Below are 16,697 nucleotides of genomic sequence, written 5' to 3' on the forward strand. Positions count from 1 at the left end.
ACCTCAGATCAACTGGGCATGAATTTCAGATACTAAGGACAGCTAGAAAAAAGGAACGGTAGACAAAACAGCAAAACATCTAACAGCAGGAATAGAAGGTTTTGGTAAATTTTCTGCATGTTCTGAATGTCAGTTGAGGTTTGTGTGATATACTGTTGCCAAGTGTAGAAATAGACGAAAGTATATAATAAAATAAACTTGAGACTTCAGCATGAAGAGGTTGTATTTGATCTCTTAGATGATCAGTGAGTCTTGTTAGGTTCATAATTGGGATCAGAAGTGTAATAGAAAAAAATGCATTAAGAACATACATCAAGAAGTATATCGCTGCCAGGTGTGGTGGCACATGTCTGTAGTCCCAGCTACTTGGGAGGTGGAGTCAGGAGGGTCACAACTTCAAGACCAGCCTGGGCACCTTAGTGAGATCCTGTCTCAAAATGAAAAAGGGCTGGAGGTAGCTCAGTACAATGGCCTGGATCCAGTCCCCAGTTCTGCCAAAAGGAAAAGGCAGCAGCACATATCTTATGCTGGAATTAGGGGAGTGGAGATGTAGAGAAAGTCACCCCAGCCATTTTAACTTGGTGTATTCAACTTCACTGGATGACAGAGCTATATTGACATTACCCTTTATACTGTGTTGATATTTTCAGTGTTATCTTTGTTTTTAAAAAGTCAGGCTTTGTTAAATTGTGCTTTCTTAAATTTCAAAATATTTGTATAGATTTAGTGTTGATATAATGAGAACTAATTTGCTAGCTCTTTAAAATTTACCAACTTTAAAAAATTGCAGCTCTTCAGGTTCTTTGTTTAGTGAATAGCCAATTGGTGAGTCTATAGTTTCTTATGACCCTTAAGAGTGATTTACTGTTTATTGACACCTTGAAAGTGAGAGAGCCCATGACTCAGCCTGTAGTGCTGGAACATACTAACTTGTGAGCCCAGTGACCTGGCAGTGGTCCTGCTACTTTCTACTAGACAGTCTTGGCCATGGTGGTTTGCTTCGTTAAATCATTCTCTTCCTATGATAAAGGAAAGGCCAGAACAATTTTTAAGATTGGCTTCTAAATATCTGACTATAATTGGCTCTCATGAGCAGAATATGTTGGTTACACATACACATGGTACATAAAGTTTCCAGTTTACAAGTAGCTTATGCACCAGAAAATTTAATGTGTTTGTTTGCTGTTTAGAAGGAAAGACTTTATTCCAAGCCAGGGGTATTATAAGAGTAGACCATGGGGCCGGGGATTTAGCTCAGTGGTTCTGCTGCCTGCCCTGCAAGCACAAGAAGCTGAGTTTGATCTCTGGCACCCCCCACCCCCCAAAAAAGTAGACCGCGCTGTTCTGATTGACTATAGTATACAAGCAGGGCCTAGGACACAGCCACTTCCTACAAAGTATTTGTTAAGTATAAATGGTTACTAAAAGTTCTGTAATTTTCCTAAGCCTGTTTAGAAATTGTTACGATAAATATACATTCTCAGTAACCAGACAGTGTAAGCCATTACCAAATGAGAAATAAATTTTAGTGTAAGATCCAGTGTTTCAAGGAAAAGATTTGGAAGAAACAAGACATTTATGGAAATTCTAAAGAGGAGTTTTTGAGTAAATGCAGATGCTTGATGATCCTGGTTTTTCATTATTTCTAAATCCTTTAAAAGCATAGAGCTTTTCATTTCATTTATTCATGCAAAACATTTGTCAGGCCATGTGCTGAGCTCTGTACTGTGTTCTCAGGATATTATGGTGAGCAGAGAAGATGCTCACCATGCCTAGGTCCTCCATACTGGTGAAGTAAGGAAGCAAGCGGGGGGCTTCCTCCAATAGGTGGTAACAAGGGAAAGGCCCAGGTGGTGGGAGACCCTGACCTCTTCTGGTGGGCTTCCCAGGGAGTCTGACCTAAGGTCAAGTGTGAAGAAGGGAGAGACGGGCATGTCCAGGAGAGGGGAGAGGTCTGGGGGCTGTACTCGAAGGGACAGAGGAGGAGAGAGCCAAGAGTCTGGTCATGCTATATATGAGGAGTTTCCTGGTCACATTGCTCTTAGAGTGACCACAGGTTCATACTGACGGATCCAAGGAGGGATGCAGGGAGGACACCAATGTGTAGAGGTGGGGTGGTCTGGTTTGGACTACTGCAGTGGTGGTAAGAGACCATGATGATGGTGGAAAGAGGAGGTGGTGATGCAGGAATGGGTTTGAAGTGGCCTTGACAGTTAACATCAGCAGCACTCAAATATACAGATGAGATATGAGAATCCTTCCCAGATTTCTGGAATGTGGATGCAAAGATGGGCAGCAATGGTAGAAAGTGGCATTCAGAGGGCAGAGGAGACCATTTTCCTTAGTTGCTGTTAGAACTTAGGAAAAAAGGGGAGAAAGAGAATAAAAGAACATCTAGATAGGTGTGAGAAAGCTTATCCAAGATAGAATTGAACACTGTTCATTCTAGTTTGGGCAATTTAAATGGTAATTTCCGCTTTGGGTAGAATTAAAAATGTGATGGCGCTTAAATAGTAGTTGATGCTATCAGGTGGCACCACCAGTCCAAACATGCCGATTGTTATAAAGCCAAGTGTGCTGTGATCCTCCGAGGAAGATGAAAGGAAAGACAGATTAAAACTCAACATAGGGAACATTTGTTTGCATTTGAGGGAGCCCTTATGTTAGGTTTATTTGACTTTTGGACATACCTGTTTGAATGTACAAAATAAAATAATTTCAAGATCAGGAGTGGTGTTGTGTTTTCATAAAATATCGTACAGCTCAGATCACAAACACGAGAGATGACTCATGTTTCAGTAATCTAGACTTAATCTATAAGCATGACCTATGTAGTGCTTAAATATGTCTAGGCCTCCTTGGCACTCTAATCCACTGAGGAACTGGGCTGCTCAGTTTCTTGGCCAGGAAACTCACTGGGGCACGGATTTGCAGGCTGTAACTTGTGCTTACTGTTTCAGATCCTGTTTGCGTCCCAGTGGCATTTATGTTTCAAAGCCATTAAAAGAACTCAGTGTTTCTTCATTTTCACTCGAAACATTGATTTGAAACCTCCACATTTTGGTGTGATATATATAAATTATCCTTAAAGCATGTCTGGAATGTTGCATGTTGAAAAGTACTAATTTAATACAATATTGAATGCCTAATGTCCTTTACTGATGATCCTTTATGATACAGTAGCTTCATACACTTAGAAGTAATAGCTGTTGCCACTTGTTAAATGTTAATACTTTATATGCATTATTTAAACTTACAACAGTCATTTGTCCCCATTTTGCAGATAGGAAATAGAGGATTAGAAAGTTAAGCAGTTTACTTATACTCACCTGTAAGTGTGGAGCTGAGCTCACACCCAGGCCTCTCTGAAGCCAGGGTGCACTGTGCGCTGCTTTCCAGAGTCCCTTCTAGAAAGAAAGGGAGTGCCCACTTTCCTTCATCTTTTCCCTCACTGCCATTTACTTTCTTGCCAAGTGCTAAAGGAAAAATTACCAAAACTCACAGGTAACTTGTTTTTTCCCATTTGTTAATTGTCTTTCTCTTTCTGGGAATTTCCTGAGCATATCTTTTGCCCTTTTTTCTTTGCATTTGTCTTCCCAGTTGTGTAGGCAAAGCAATATATTTTAAGTTTCCATTAACTAGATGTTAATGAAAGGCAACAGAGTTTATTGTGCCTTCACTTGGCCAGCTTTTCCATGAGTGCTAATAGTTGAACAATTTTGAATGAAATGTCCTAAATTTATTCTCCACACAGCCCCTAGAATGAACAGGTTTTCACACGGAAATAATCTTTAGGTTAGAGCAGTACCTGCTAATTCCCATAAATTGAGAATTTCTGTCAGTGCCTGTAACCCTGTTACTTACCTGAAGATGTTAAAAAGAATTCATTAATTTCCTTTCTTTCTTCTTCAGGTTTGCCTGAAATGAGATTTCATTCTCTACATTTAAAGGACATCCTTTCTGAGCTGCTGTGAATAAATTTGAGATGATACTGTATATTTTCAACTAATGGGGAATTAGCTGTGTCTTGAATAAGGATTGCTGTACTGGACAACTTCAGAACATTACTCACAATGTCATCAAGCAGGAGTCAGAATCCCCATGGACTGAAGCAGATTGGCCTCGACCAGATCTGGGACGACCTCCGAGCTGGAATCCAGCAAGTCTATACCAGACAAAGTATGGCCAAGTCCCGATACATGGAACTCTACACGTATCCTCCTTTTCTTGTTCAGAATTTTGATTATTTACTAGTAAGATCTTTCAGTTACTGGAAATTTTACATCATGTTTTCTCTTCCAAGCTCATCTAAATAGAATCACTGAGTTCATTTTTAGCTTTAAATTTTTTGAGTAGAGGTCAGACTAACTGGTTAGTATCTTAATACTGCGATAATACTCTAGTTACGTGTATATGTTTATATTTCAACTACAGGTGCCCTTTCATATCTGTGAGTTCCACATTCGTGGATCCAACCAAACACAGTTTGAAAATCCTTGGGGAAAAAGTTTTCTCTGTGCTAAACATTATAGACTTTTTCTTTTCATCATTCTCTAAATAGTACAATATAACTGCTATTTATAAGTAAACGAGAGGATTTAAAAAACATGGGAGGCTGTGTTTAAAGTTTATGCAAATACTGTACCATTTTTTTAATGAGAGACTTGAGAATCTGCAGATTTCAGTATTGAAAAAAGTCAAAAAAATTCAGTTCCTTTGTCATGGTAGCCATATTCTAATGCTCAGCTGCCCGACCATAGGATAGTTCTGTGGACAGTGTGTGCCTAAGCAGGTGATCATTCATTTAAATGTTGTTCTTAGCTACCTTCGAATTGTAGGACAGAGTTGAGTACTTGTATCGAAAACAGTCTGGCCCATAAAGTCTGAAAAATTTACTATCTGGACTTTCACAGGAATTGTGTTGACCTAATCTGAAGCACATACAGCAAAACTTACTGTTATGGCTCTGTTTTCCAAAGAGAAATAAGAAAGTCTTTGACTTACTGCCTCGTTAATTTTTTAGGACTGCCATTCTTAAATTGGGTATTCTTTTCCTTCTAGTTTGTCTGAGAAGATAATAGCTCCATGTATTTATTGAAACTGCAATATTCAGTCTAAAATATCTTACTTGAATTCTTTAGCTGTTTTTTATGAAACAGGTATAATTTGAATCCTGTGTACTTGAAAGCATCTTCATCGTACTTAATGTTCATTTCAGCCTGAGAGTTTGGGTCTGTCCCTTCTCTGTTGATGTCCAAAGACTCCAGTAATGTGCTTGATCTGTTTTAGAGAAGCATATCAGTGTTTTCTAGAGAAATCTACCTACTTTGAATGTAAAACAAATATTGTTCGAGCCTTTAGGGACCTCTGGCATTTTTGATGCTATAACATAAAGGTGGGTTGTTAAACATTTTTCTTGAGTTTTAAACTCAGACTATAAAGGAGAAGGAGTTTTGGCAAAGTGGGAGACTGGGTGTGGTAGTGTACACCTGTAATCCCAGCACAGTGGGAGGCTTGAGCAGGAGGATTGCAAGTTCAGTCCAGCCTGAGCAATTTAGCAAGACCCTGTCTCAAAATAAAAATTAAGGGCTGGGGATGTAGCTTTGTGTTCGAGGGTCCTGAGCGCAATCCCCTTTACTGAAGGGGATTTAGGTCTAAGCCCTTGCTGTCTATTTGTTCAGCACATTCAACAAGTATTCACTTCAAGTTTTCTTCCCTGCTTTAATACCGTAATCATACTGTAACACCTTTCCCCCCAGTAAAATAAGAAGTACTTTCTAGTTAGGTGAGTTTCTTTGCTTTTGAACTTGAAAGAGCTAGTGAAACTTCTTATTTAGTTTATTGATAGTTCTATTTCAGGTGCCATGCTGGGCTCAGAAAACAGCCGCAAGTCCCTCTACTAGTGGAGAGGTAGTTAGGGGATGCAGGAAGTATGGAGCCCAGCCTAGCTCAGCTGGCAGGAGGCCATTTCTTGGAAGTTTCTATTTGGTTTTGCTGGCCCAGACCTACCTGCTTCTGTTTTCTGGGTCAAATTTTTTTTTTTAAGTCATCATGCACCTCATCTCAGGTCCTTTTTTTCTAGAGGGTGGGAGACAGAGCAAGGGATCAAACCTAGGGCCTTGTGCCACTAGGCAAGTACTCTATGCTGCCAGCCCTCAAATCTGCAATTTTAGCTTCCCCTGGAATCAGTTTAAACTTCCATATCCACGTCTTGGAGGAGGGGGTGATCCACTACATTTATTTTCCAACAGACAGCATCAGCAGATACAATTATAGGGGTTTCTCTGTGGACCACACATTTGCAGAGAGAACCACTGGTGTGTTCTCTGTACAACACCCACTGTGCAATGTGAACAGGTACTTTGGTTTTGACCTTAAAGTCAGATGTAATAACTACAAGATAAAGCTTTGGGTAACAGTCTTTTTTTTTTTTTGGTACCAGGGATCGAACTCGGGTCCTTCTGCTTGGGTTGGGTAACAGTCTTAATGGGCATTTCAGTAGAGCGGGTCTTGAATGTCTAGCCTGGTATATTGAACGTCTCACTGGTATATTGATTCTTGCACATATGACAGGGCAAAGAATTCTTCACCTTCATAAAATAAGGTATGATTACACAGATAAACAAGATAGAAAAATTAAAGCTGTTACTCAGCATTTGCCTGGTCCAGTTTTGTAGCCTTCCTGCATTACTTGAGGAAAGATCTTCATAACTTCTTGGTTTGTCTTACCAAGAAAAATTTTTTTTAAAAAATTGGGCCGGGGGATTTAGCTCAGTGGTTCCATTGCTTGCCTTGCAAGCGCAAGGACCCGAGTTCGATCCCTGGTACCAAAAAATAAAAAAATAAAAAAATTGTAAACCTGTGATAGCAAACACACCGTACCTAAATAAAAGTTCTCATAACAAGTATTTTCTCCCATTATTACCCGGAGTTAAACTGGTTTTTCTTTTCTTTTTCTTTTCTTTTCTGTCTTTTCTTTGAGAAAAGAAGCATGTAGTTCAGACTAGCCTTGAACTCACTATGTAACCTAGGCTGGCCTCAAACTTGCAGTGATCTGAGTGCTGGAATACAGGTATGAGCCACCATGCTGGGTGAACTGGTTTGTTTTCTGAGCCTGTTTTTGGAGAGTCCTCTTTTTCTCCACCAGCACCATAAGGGCACTGTTCATGCTTCCTGGTCGCGCTGCTCACCTCCCAGTAAGTCACAGTTGGCATCTTCAGAATCCACATTCAGTCCTCTGTTCTGTGGGTATGACCCTCGGTCATTGGAGTCAGGCTGCTGAGCTCTTGGCAGCCTGCAGTGTGTGCCCTGTGGGGAGAACATGCTGAGACTTGCTGGTCCCTGCTGCTGCTCAGCACCTGCCAGTCATGCAGTCTCATCACAGCTGCCTCTGCCACTCTGCTCAGGTCTGACAGGGATGTTATCATCCCCAGTCCCCCTTCTGTCACTGTCAGGTGCTGTGGGGTGGAGGACTTCAGGTGGCAGCCTTATTTCACCTGTTGTTGCACAATTCTGTCTTTCCATTGTGGAAAATCAAAACTCCCAGAAAAGCAGATCAGGCAGAAGAAGTAATCAGGCAGATTGTTTTTCAAATTGATGGATGATGATCTGTGTCCATTTTGGAATAATCACCTAACCCAGCACATGCCTCTGGATACTTCCTCTTGCACTTTTTATGTAGGAGACTTACATTAATCAGATGTTGCTCCCTGATAAGTGTGGCTTACATCAGAACCTAAACATGTAAAAGTTTGTCATATCCTTTAGCATATGAATTACGGTTTTCATAGGTGTATATTCACCCATTCTTTTAGAATATGGATTGAAAAGGCATTAACTAGTTCTCAGAAAGAAGAAATGCAGATAGTAAGGATATGGAAATGTGTTTAGCCTATGACTGTCAAAGAAATGGAGAATTAAAATGAGACTTTTTCAGCCATCAAGGGGAAAAGTTTTTCAGAAGTGGTCATAGCCAGTGCTGGCAAGAGGGGAGGACAGAGCTCCTGCAGTGCTGCCAGAAGTGTTAGTTTGCGGTGATCTTTCTACAGAGAAATTGAGAAATCTATTTCTAAAGATGTGAAAATACACATTGGCCCAGTAATTTTTTAACTTTTAATTCTGTCCTAAGGCAGTAGTTGTATTCAAATTATATGTATGAGACTTATTACCATATTTTAATAATAGGGAACCATGGAAAATAACCTCAGTCTTGATTTGATGTAATTATTAACAGCCATCAGAAATGCACTGAAGACTATTCACTGACATAGTATATTGCTGAGAGAGAGTAGGATACAAAGTGAGTGAGTCTGGGTTGGGTTGGGTTTGATTTCAGGTGGGGTCTTAAGGTATATAACTCATGCTGCTCTTAAACTCACTATGTAGCCCAGGCTGGCCTCAACTTGCAGGAATCCTGCTGCCTCAGCCTCTGGAGTGCTGGGATTACAAGTGTGTGCTGCCATGCCTGGCCACCATATGGTCTTGAAAGTGGCTTTCCCTAGAGACAGTGTTCTTCGGTGCCTCTTAGATTTTTAGTGTAGACCATACACTTAAAAATACAGTTTATTAGTTTTCCTTATAAACATAGTCCTACTTATACTCACAAAATTCTGCCTTTCATTACTGAGCTGGTACTATCAAAATAGGCTTTGGGATTGAGAAACACTGTATCTACCTTAGCAAGAGCCCACAGAAATTACTGTCATATTGCATGATTGTCTAATAAATGATTTTTTGTTTTTATTAGTATAGATATTGCATGCCTTTTTTTCCTGAACTTGATTCATGGTGCATATAGTAATATCACTTTAAACCAAATTTTATAGTTTATCACATCAGTTGCAAGCAGTCTTTGTTTTTGATTATTAGATTTGTCTGATTTGATTATTAGATGTGAAACTTATGTGCTTTGCATGGGCTGTTCTTTTTCATGAATGCTCCTAGTCACAGACTGAAGAAAACTTTATTCTTTTGTGACTTTACGGTCTGATTATGCCAATGTTATGTGACTGCTGCTGTTGGAATTTGTACAGGTGGCCTAATTGTTGACCTGTGAAAATAAGAAGTTGTGGGGGGGGGGGTGTTGTTGGGTTTTTGGTTTGGTTTCGTTTTAGTTCTGGTTTGGTGAGGTTTTTGGGGGGTTTTTTTGGTACTGGGGATCGAACTTGGGACCTTGCGCTTGCGAGGTAGGTGCCAGAACCACTGAGTTAAATCCCCAGCCCTGGTTTGGTTTTTTGAGACAGGGTCTCACTATGTAGTTCAGGATGGTTTTGAACTCACTGTGGAGCCCAGGCTGGCCCTAAACCCATGGCAATCCTCCTGCTTCAGCCTCCTGAGATTACAGGTATGGGTCACCATGCCTTGCATGATTTTGGTTTTTGAGGCAATGTCTCACTGTGTTGTCCAGGCTGCCCTTGAACTCATTATGTAGTTCAGGCTGGCCTCAAACTTGTGATTCTCCTGCTTCAGCCTTTTGAGTGCTGGGATTATAAGCATAAGTATACCACCAGAAAGTATTTTTAATACAAGGTATTAAAATACAAGGGTTTTCTCCTCATTACTGGGAATCAAGCTTAGGACCTTGGGCTTGCCAGGCAGGCATGGCACCACTGAGCTAAATCCCCAGCCCCTGGTAAAATACAAGTATTTTTAATGTAAGGTCATTTGAAATAATATTTTTGTTTGGTTGGTTTTGTTGTTGTTGTTTTGGTACCTGGAATCAAACTCTAGACCTTCCACTTGCGAGGCAGGCGGTGGAACCACTGAGCTGAATCCCCAGCCCTGAAATATTATTTTAATAGAAGCTAATTGTTTGAATTTCTACTTTCCAAGTTATAGAAGTAATAGAAGTAGTATTAGAAAATGGTCTAAGTTTTGCTTCTGTAATTGAGTTGACACTTCTTTTAGGAAATGGAAATATTGTGATAACTGAAAGCCAAGAGCTGGTTGCTCAGATGTAAGGCACAGTGCTGTGGCGACAGCCATCCAAGGCGTCTCCTGGCCTGCACCTTGGGCTGTGAAAAGATTCCAGTTATTGACTGCTGCTTTCAGCCGGTGGTTCCCTGTCCATAGGCCACTCCTGCCTGCAGCTGACGTGAGCTTCAGGAAGGCTTTCTGTGTGACCTGACCTCCACAGAGCCAGGACCCTGTCACAGGATTCATTCCTACCAAGCATGAAAAAGTGTGCCTGGGCAAAAAGCAGCAGCAGAGCTAGGTGTGGTGGCACAGCCTGTAATCCCAGCACTGGGGAGGCTGAGGCAGGAGGATCACCACAAGCTCGTGGCCAGCCTGGGCCATGTAGTGAGTTCAAGGGCAGCCTGAACTACACCGCGGGACTGTCTCCAAAAAAAAAAAAAGTGTCAGCAGGACAGTGGGAGGGTGGGAGAGGCTGTCTTGGAGGTGGAACCAGGCTTGTCCCTGAGTCACACGAGGCTTTTTTTGGTACCAGGGCACAAACTCAGGACCTTGCCCTTACTAGGCAAACGCGGTGCCCCTGAGCGGGCCCTTGGCTCTGAAACATGGCAGACCATCTTATATCAGTTTCTTGTTTGCTTACAGTAGGAGACATACACGTACACACGCAGACCTCTGGGACATGGATGATTCTCCCTTGCAGATGACACCTGTGAATTAGCCCAGTGCCGCTTGTTCCTGGGGTGCCACAACCATGGGATGTGAGGAAAGGCTGGCTCCCGAGGCACATTTCTAATACACAACAATTCTACTTTTACTGTTCTGTTTCCATTTCACCAGACCATCGAGCGGAGTTGCAGCTAAGATGAAAAGAATTCAGAGTGCAGCAACGTGGCTTTTATGGCTGTGTCTAGATGTCCCCCAAAGCCTCGTGTCGTCATAGGTAGGGCTTTTTCAGAGGCGGCTGGATCTAGAGTGTATGATTGATTCATGGTGCGGTGCTAGGATTAAGAGTGGGTGATTACTAAATTAGGCCAGTGATGGCTTGGCACTGCCCTAATCCCAGTAGCCTCGATATAGTATGAGGGACAGAAAGAGGTTTGTCTTGCCCCTTGCTGCTTTGCTACCTTCTGCCTGCCATGAACTATTTCTCCCCTATGAAGGTGCCCTGCCTTGGAGCCAGTTGATTGTGGACTGAAACCTCTATAAACTGTGAGCTAAATAAACCTTTCCTCCCTTAACTTTGGGTATTGGGTATTTTTTTTCAGTAACAAGAAAAGTAACTAAGACAGTGGCCTTGATGCTACATCAGATCTGCTTTGAGTCTTGCCATTGGCTGAGTCAGCCTGGGTTTGGAGCACAGTTGGGCTGTTTCTTCTGGCCAGTGTGGCTCCTGGTCTATCCTTAGAGTACACAGTGAGGGAGGACTATCTCTGTGACTTTGTGTCCAACTTACACTTAGGCTTTCATCTAAGAGTTTTACAGTTTAGCTCTTATATTTAAGACTTTGGGGCTGGGGATTTACCTCAGTGGTTCTGCCACCTGCCTTGAAAGTGCAAGTTCATGAGTTTGATCGCTGGCACCCAAAGGGGAAAAAAAAAGACTTTGATCCATTTTGAGTTAATATTGTGTTGATAAGGATCCATTATTTTGCACGTACTTGTTCTCTTGTCCCTGCACCATTTGTTGAAAAGACCATTTTTTGCTCCATCAGTCTTCATACCTTGCAAAAATCAACTTTCCACATATACTAGGTTTATTTCTGAATTCTCAATTTTATCCCATTGATTTATCCTGTGCCAATACCTTACTATCTTAATTACTGTGAAATTTCAAATTGTGAAATGTGCTCCAAATGTATTCTTTTTGAAGATTGTCTTTGGTCCTTTTGGATCTCTTAAAATTCCACATGAATTTAGAATCAGCTTGTCACTTCCTACAGCAGCTTCTCTGTAGGATTGCATTGAATCTGTAGATGAATTTGGGGGAAACTAGGGCCTTTCTTTTTTTTTCTTTTTCTTAAATTCTTTTATTGGTACATTTTAGGTATACAACACAATTACATTTCTCATTGGGGACTTGTACCTTTACATGATGCATCTTGGTTCTTATTTTTTCCCCATTCCTAGCCCTCCCTTCACCCCCTCCACCCTTCCCTATTTACAAAGACTTTATTTCCATTTTTTCCATTTCTCATCATTTTTCCTTTCCCTTCTTTCCTTTCCCCTGCCCCTCCCACTACCCCTACCCCTTTGGACCTTTTGTTCCTATTTTGCATTATCGATTATTCATTCTAATCATTGGTACATTTTAGGTATACAATATAATGACATTCATCATTGGAAATTTGCACCTTTACATCATCTCTCTTGGTTCTTATTTTTCACCCTTGCCCAGCCCTCCCTTCAACTCCTCCATTCCTCCCTATTTACAAAGATTTTGTTCCTATTTTTCCATTTTCTCATATTAATTCCATTCCCTTCTTTCCTTTCCCCTAGCCCTCCCACTTCCTTCCCCTTTGCCCCTTTTCTTCCTAGCCCTCCCACTTCCTTCCCCTTTGCCCCTTTTCTTCCTATTTCACATTACCTGTTATACATTTTAGTCCTTATTTACACTTTCAGTTTCTCACACCAGAGAAACTATTTGGTATTTATACATATGTGTCCTATTTATTTCACTTAAGAATATCACCTCAATGTGCATCCATTTAGCTATAAATGTCTCTAATTTCTCATTTTTCATGGCTGAGTAGTACTCCATTTTATTAAAAAAACCCAAATTTTCTTTATCCAGTCAAGTTTTAGCTATCACAAACTGTGCTGCTATGAACATGGGCACTCACATATCACTGTGGTATGATTCTTTTAATTCTTTGGGGAAAATCCCCAGCAGTGGAATAGCGGGGTCAAATGGGACTTCCAGTCTTAGTTCTTTGAGGTTTCTCCGTACTGATTTCCACAGTGGTTGCACCAGTCTACACTCCCACCAGCCCTGGAGCAGGGTTCCTCTTTCCCCACAGCCCCACCAGCATTTGTTATTGGTTGATTTCATGATAGCAGCCATTCTTTCTCGAGTGAGGTGGAATCTCAGCGTTGTTTTCATTTGCATCTTTCGAATGACCAGTGATGTTGAACATTTTTTCATGTATTTATTTGCTATTTCTAATTCTTTGTCTGAGAAATGTCTGTTCATTTCAGATGCCCATTTTCGGACTGGGTCTTTAAATTTGGGAGGTCTGATCTTTTTAAGTTCTTCATAGATTCGAGATGGTAGACGTTTGTCTGAGGAAAAGCAAGTGAAGACTTTTTCCCACATTGTGGGTTGTCTCTTCACACTGCTGGTGGTTTCTCTTGCTGTGCAGAAGATTTTAATAAGAAGAGATCCCACTTGTTGATTGTTTGTGCTAGTTCACAGGCAACTGAGGTTTTGTTCATAAAATCTTTTCCTACCCCAATGTCGTCAAGAGTTCTACCTAGCCTCTGTTCCAACTGGTTCAGCATTTCTATTTTAATATTTAGATCTTTAATCCATTTCAATTTTAGTTTAGTGCATGGCAAGAGATACAGGTCTAGTTTTTTGGTGTTGTTTTTTTTCTTTTGAGTTTCACATTAACTGGAACTTTTATTTGTGTAAAACCTAAACATTGTCAGTTTGAAAAGAAGCCCACTGTGATGTGTAGATCCATCTTGCCATTTAAATCTTAGGGTTCCCCCCCTCTTTCTCTTATCCTTAGTAAAATTTTATCCAAAAAACAGGATACATATTTTTAAAACATGCCCCATTACAGAATGAAGTATGAAATCTAGCGTGATTTCAATTTTGGCAGCCCCTGTACTTTCCAAGCTCCGTGAAGACTGCAGGATATAAGGGTCATGGGCTCCAGGTCTCTCTGAGACAAATGATGAAATACAAAATGAGAACCCACCCCCCAAACATGGTTGAGTATCCCACCATTCCATACCCCCACTCACTAGGGTAAAAAATGAGTACTTTTAGTAACAATTCAGAATTCACCTTTATCTCCTGCCAGACTCATCAGTGAAAGTTTAGAGTCGTGATTTTTTAGACATTTATACTTATGTATATAGACATATAAACTCATATTAGAGGATAATTGCTTTTTTTATAAGTCCAAGCAGAGAAAGAAGCAATTATTTTTAACTAAAATCCATCTATGTTTTTTGATTACTGTTCAACTTGCTATCATTTTAGCCCAAAGCAAAGTTCCCGTCGTCTTCATCTCAAATCGTGTTGCTTTGCACATGTGGTATATCTTCCATCAAAAAGAAAAGGATGAAGCAGTCAATCCAGTGTTTAATCTGACATGGCTTTCATTGGGAAATAGGGGTGGTGGCAAAGAGAAGACCAGCAAACACAAAGGTAACTTAAACACTTCCGTATACAATGGTTTTCTGGAGAAAGAGAGGAAGAGAAAGAGGGAAAGAGGAGAGGGGAAAGGGACAGAGAGAAATTATTTTTAACAAACAGAAAAAAGCACTGAAAGGCCATGAGTCAAGCCATAGCCAAAACCATGTTCTATCTTAAGTAGGTTCTCTTTCTTCCCTTTTTTTTTTTTTTTTTTTAAATAAAATCTCTCCCAAACCATGAGCAGTTTTAATCCTCCCCAGATGGGGCTTCATCTTCAGACCCTTCGTCTCCGGACTTCTCAGGCGTGCGGGGCGGGGGGGGGGGGGGTGCTGGGCGGAGCCGCCTTCTCCTCAGGGCTTTCGGGCCCCTCTTCTTCGGGAGGAGTCTTTTGCTTTGATGCCTTGGAAGCTGTGGGGCGGCCCACTTTCCCTTTGCCTTTCACGGGACTTGGCGTCACTCACTGTAGCCTTTAGTCTGGGCTTGGGCATTTTCTTTTCTTTTCTCTCGGGTTTGGACTTCTTAACCATCTTTTTGTTTTTCTTTTTTGAACTGCCATAGTCACTATCATCATCATCTTCCATTAGGAAATCTTCGTCACTGCCGGAATTCTCCTGGAATGGTGCCTCATCCTCTTCTTGTTCTTCCTCACTACCCACATCTTCCATGAGCATCTCTGTTTAAAAGCTGCTTTAGATGCTGCCAGACGCTGCTGGCACACATTTTTATGATCATCTTTTTCATCTTCACTGTCCTCTGCTGAATGAGAATCATCCTTCTTGGTCTTCACGTCTTTTTCTTCCGAGTCCTCACTGTCTTCCTGTGAATTCTTTCCAGACCGCCTCTTATTTTCAGCTTCTCGAGGAGATGATCGGATTTTCTTGGTGGGAGGACCTGAATCTCTTCCATAATCTTCATCTGCATCATCAGACTCCTGAAACTGTGAATAATCAACGACCTTCCTATTTCTGACAGGCTGAGACATGTTCGCTGTGGAAACAGGACCGAGTCCAGAAGCAAAGACCAGGACCCCCACCCCCCACCCCACGAGCTCGGTGCCCGCCCCCCCCCCCCCCCCGCACTTCGGCTGTTGGGGCCGCTGTCGCCACTGTCACCGAACCCCAAGCTGCTGGCTTCTCAAACTCTGCCATTCCTGGGTTCTGGGCCCCAGGATCAGACGAGCCCCCGCTCCCCCGTCTCTTCCGATATAGGCCTAGTTTTAATCTTTGGCAAGCTGAAACCCAGTTTTTCTAGCACCATTTATTAAAGAGGCTATCTTTCCTCCAGTGAGGGTGTTTGGCTCCTTTGTCGAAGATGAGATGGCTGAGTGTGTCTGGTGTTGTTTCTGCATCTTCTAATCTGTTCCACTGGTCCTCAGGTCTGTTTCTTTGCCAGTACCATGCTGTTTTTATCACAATAGCTTTGTAGTGTAGTTTCAGGTTGGGGATTGTGATACCCCCTGCCATGTCTCTGTTACCTAGAATTGCTTTTGATATTCTGGGTCTCTTCTTATTCCAAATGAATTTTTGGATTGTTTTCTCAAGGTCCGTGAAGTATGCTGCTGGGATCTCAACTGGAATTACATTGAATCTATATAGCAGTTTTGGAAGTATGGCCATTTTCACTATATTAATCCTTCCTACCCAGGAGCAGGGGATGTCTCTCCATTTTCTGATATCATCTTCAATCTCTCTTTTCAGAGTGCCATAGTTTTCAGAGAAGAGGTCTTTGATTTCTTTCATTAGGTTGATTCCTAGGTATTTCAGTTTTTTGGATGCTATTGTGAAAGGAATTATTTGCCCTATTTCTCTCTCAGTGAGTCTGTCATTTGTGTAGAGGAAAGCTATTGATTTTTGTGTGTTGACCTGGTAACCAACTACTTGACTGAATTTGGTTATTAATTCTAGAAGTCTTTTGGTGAAGTTCTTGGGGTCTTCTATATACAGTATCATGTCATCTGCAAATAATGACAATTTGACTTCTTCATTTCCTATCTTTATTCCTTTTATTTCTTTCTCTTGTCTAATTGCCATGGCAAGTGTTTCCAAAACTATATTGAACAAGAGTGGTGATTTTAGTGTGAAGGATTTCAGTTTTTGACCATTTAGTATGATACTGGCTGTTGGTTTTTCATAGATGGCTTTTATCAGATTGAGATAGAGACCATCTATTCCAATTGTTTGTAGGGTTTTTATCATAAATGCATGTTGGATTTTGTCAAATGCTTTTTCTGTGTCTATGGAGATAATCATATGGTTTTTGTCCTTGGCTCTATTGATATAGTGTATTACATTGATTGATTTGCGTATGTTGAACCATCCCTGCATCCCTGGGATGAATCCCACTTGATCAGGGTGTATGGTCTTCTTGATGATCTTCTGCATTGTATTTGCCAGTATCTTATTAAGGATTTTTGTATC

General features: G+C 41.2%; 1 protein-coding gene and 1 pseudogene across 7 annotated transcripts in view; one reads left to right on the forward strand and one right to left on the reverse strand.

Annotated features, from left to right (window-relative positions):
• Positions 1 to 16,697, forward strand: part of Cul1 (cullin 1) — a 101,849-nt gene that overhangs the window by 39,572 nt on the left and 45,580 nt on the right. For all 7 annotated transcript variants that reach the window (XM_087207789.1, XM_087207790.1, XM_087207788.1 and 4 more), the window contains one exon: positions 3,913 to 4,213. In XM_087207789.1, coding sequence (XP_087063915.1) covers positions 4,074 to 4,213 — 140 coding nt within the window. In that variant the 5' untranslated portion in view covers positions 3,913 to 4,073. The remainder of the gene's footprint in view (positions 1 to 3,912; positions 4,214 to 16,697) is intronic.
• On the reverse strand, positions 14,512 to 15,317 carry LOC147828967 (nuclear ubiquitous casein and cyclin-dependent kinase substrate 1 pseudogene; annotated as a pseudogene).

Source organism: Heterocephalus glaber, unplaced genomic scaffold (assembly GCF_053883595.1).
Source record: "Heterocephalus glaber isolate CG9 unplaced genomic scaffold, H.glaber_assembly_v1.0 deba00000818, whole genome shotgun sequence".
Taxonomy (NCBI): domain Eukaryota; kingdom Metazoa; phylum Chordata; class Mammalia; order Rodentia; family Bathyergidae; genus Heterocephalus; species Heterocephalus glaber.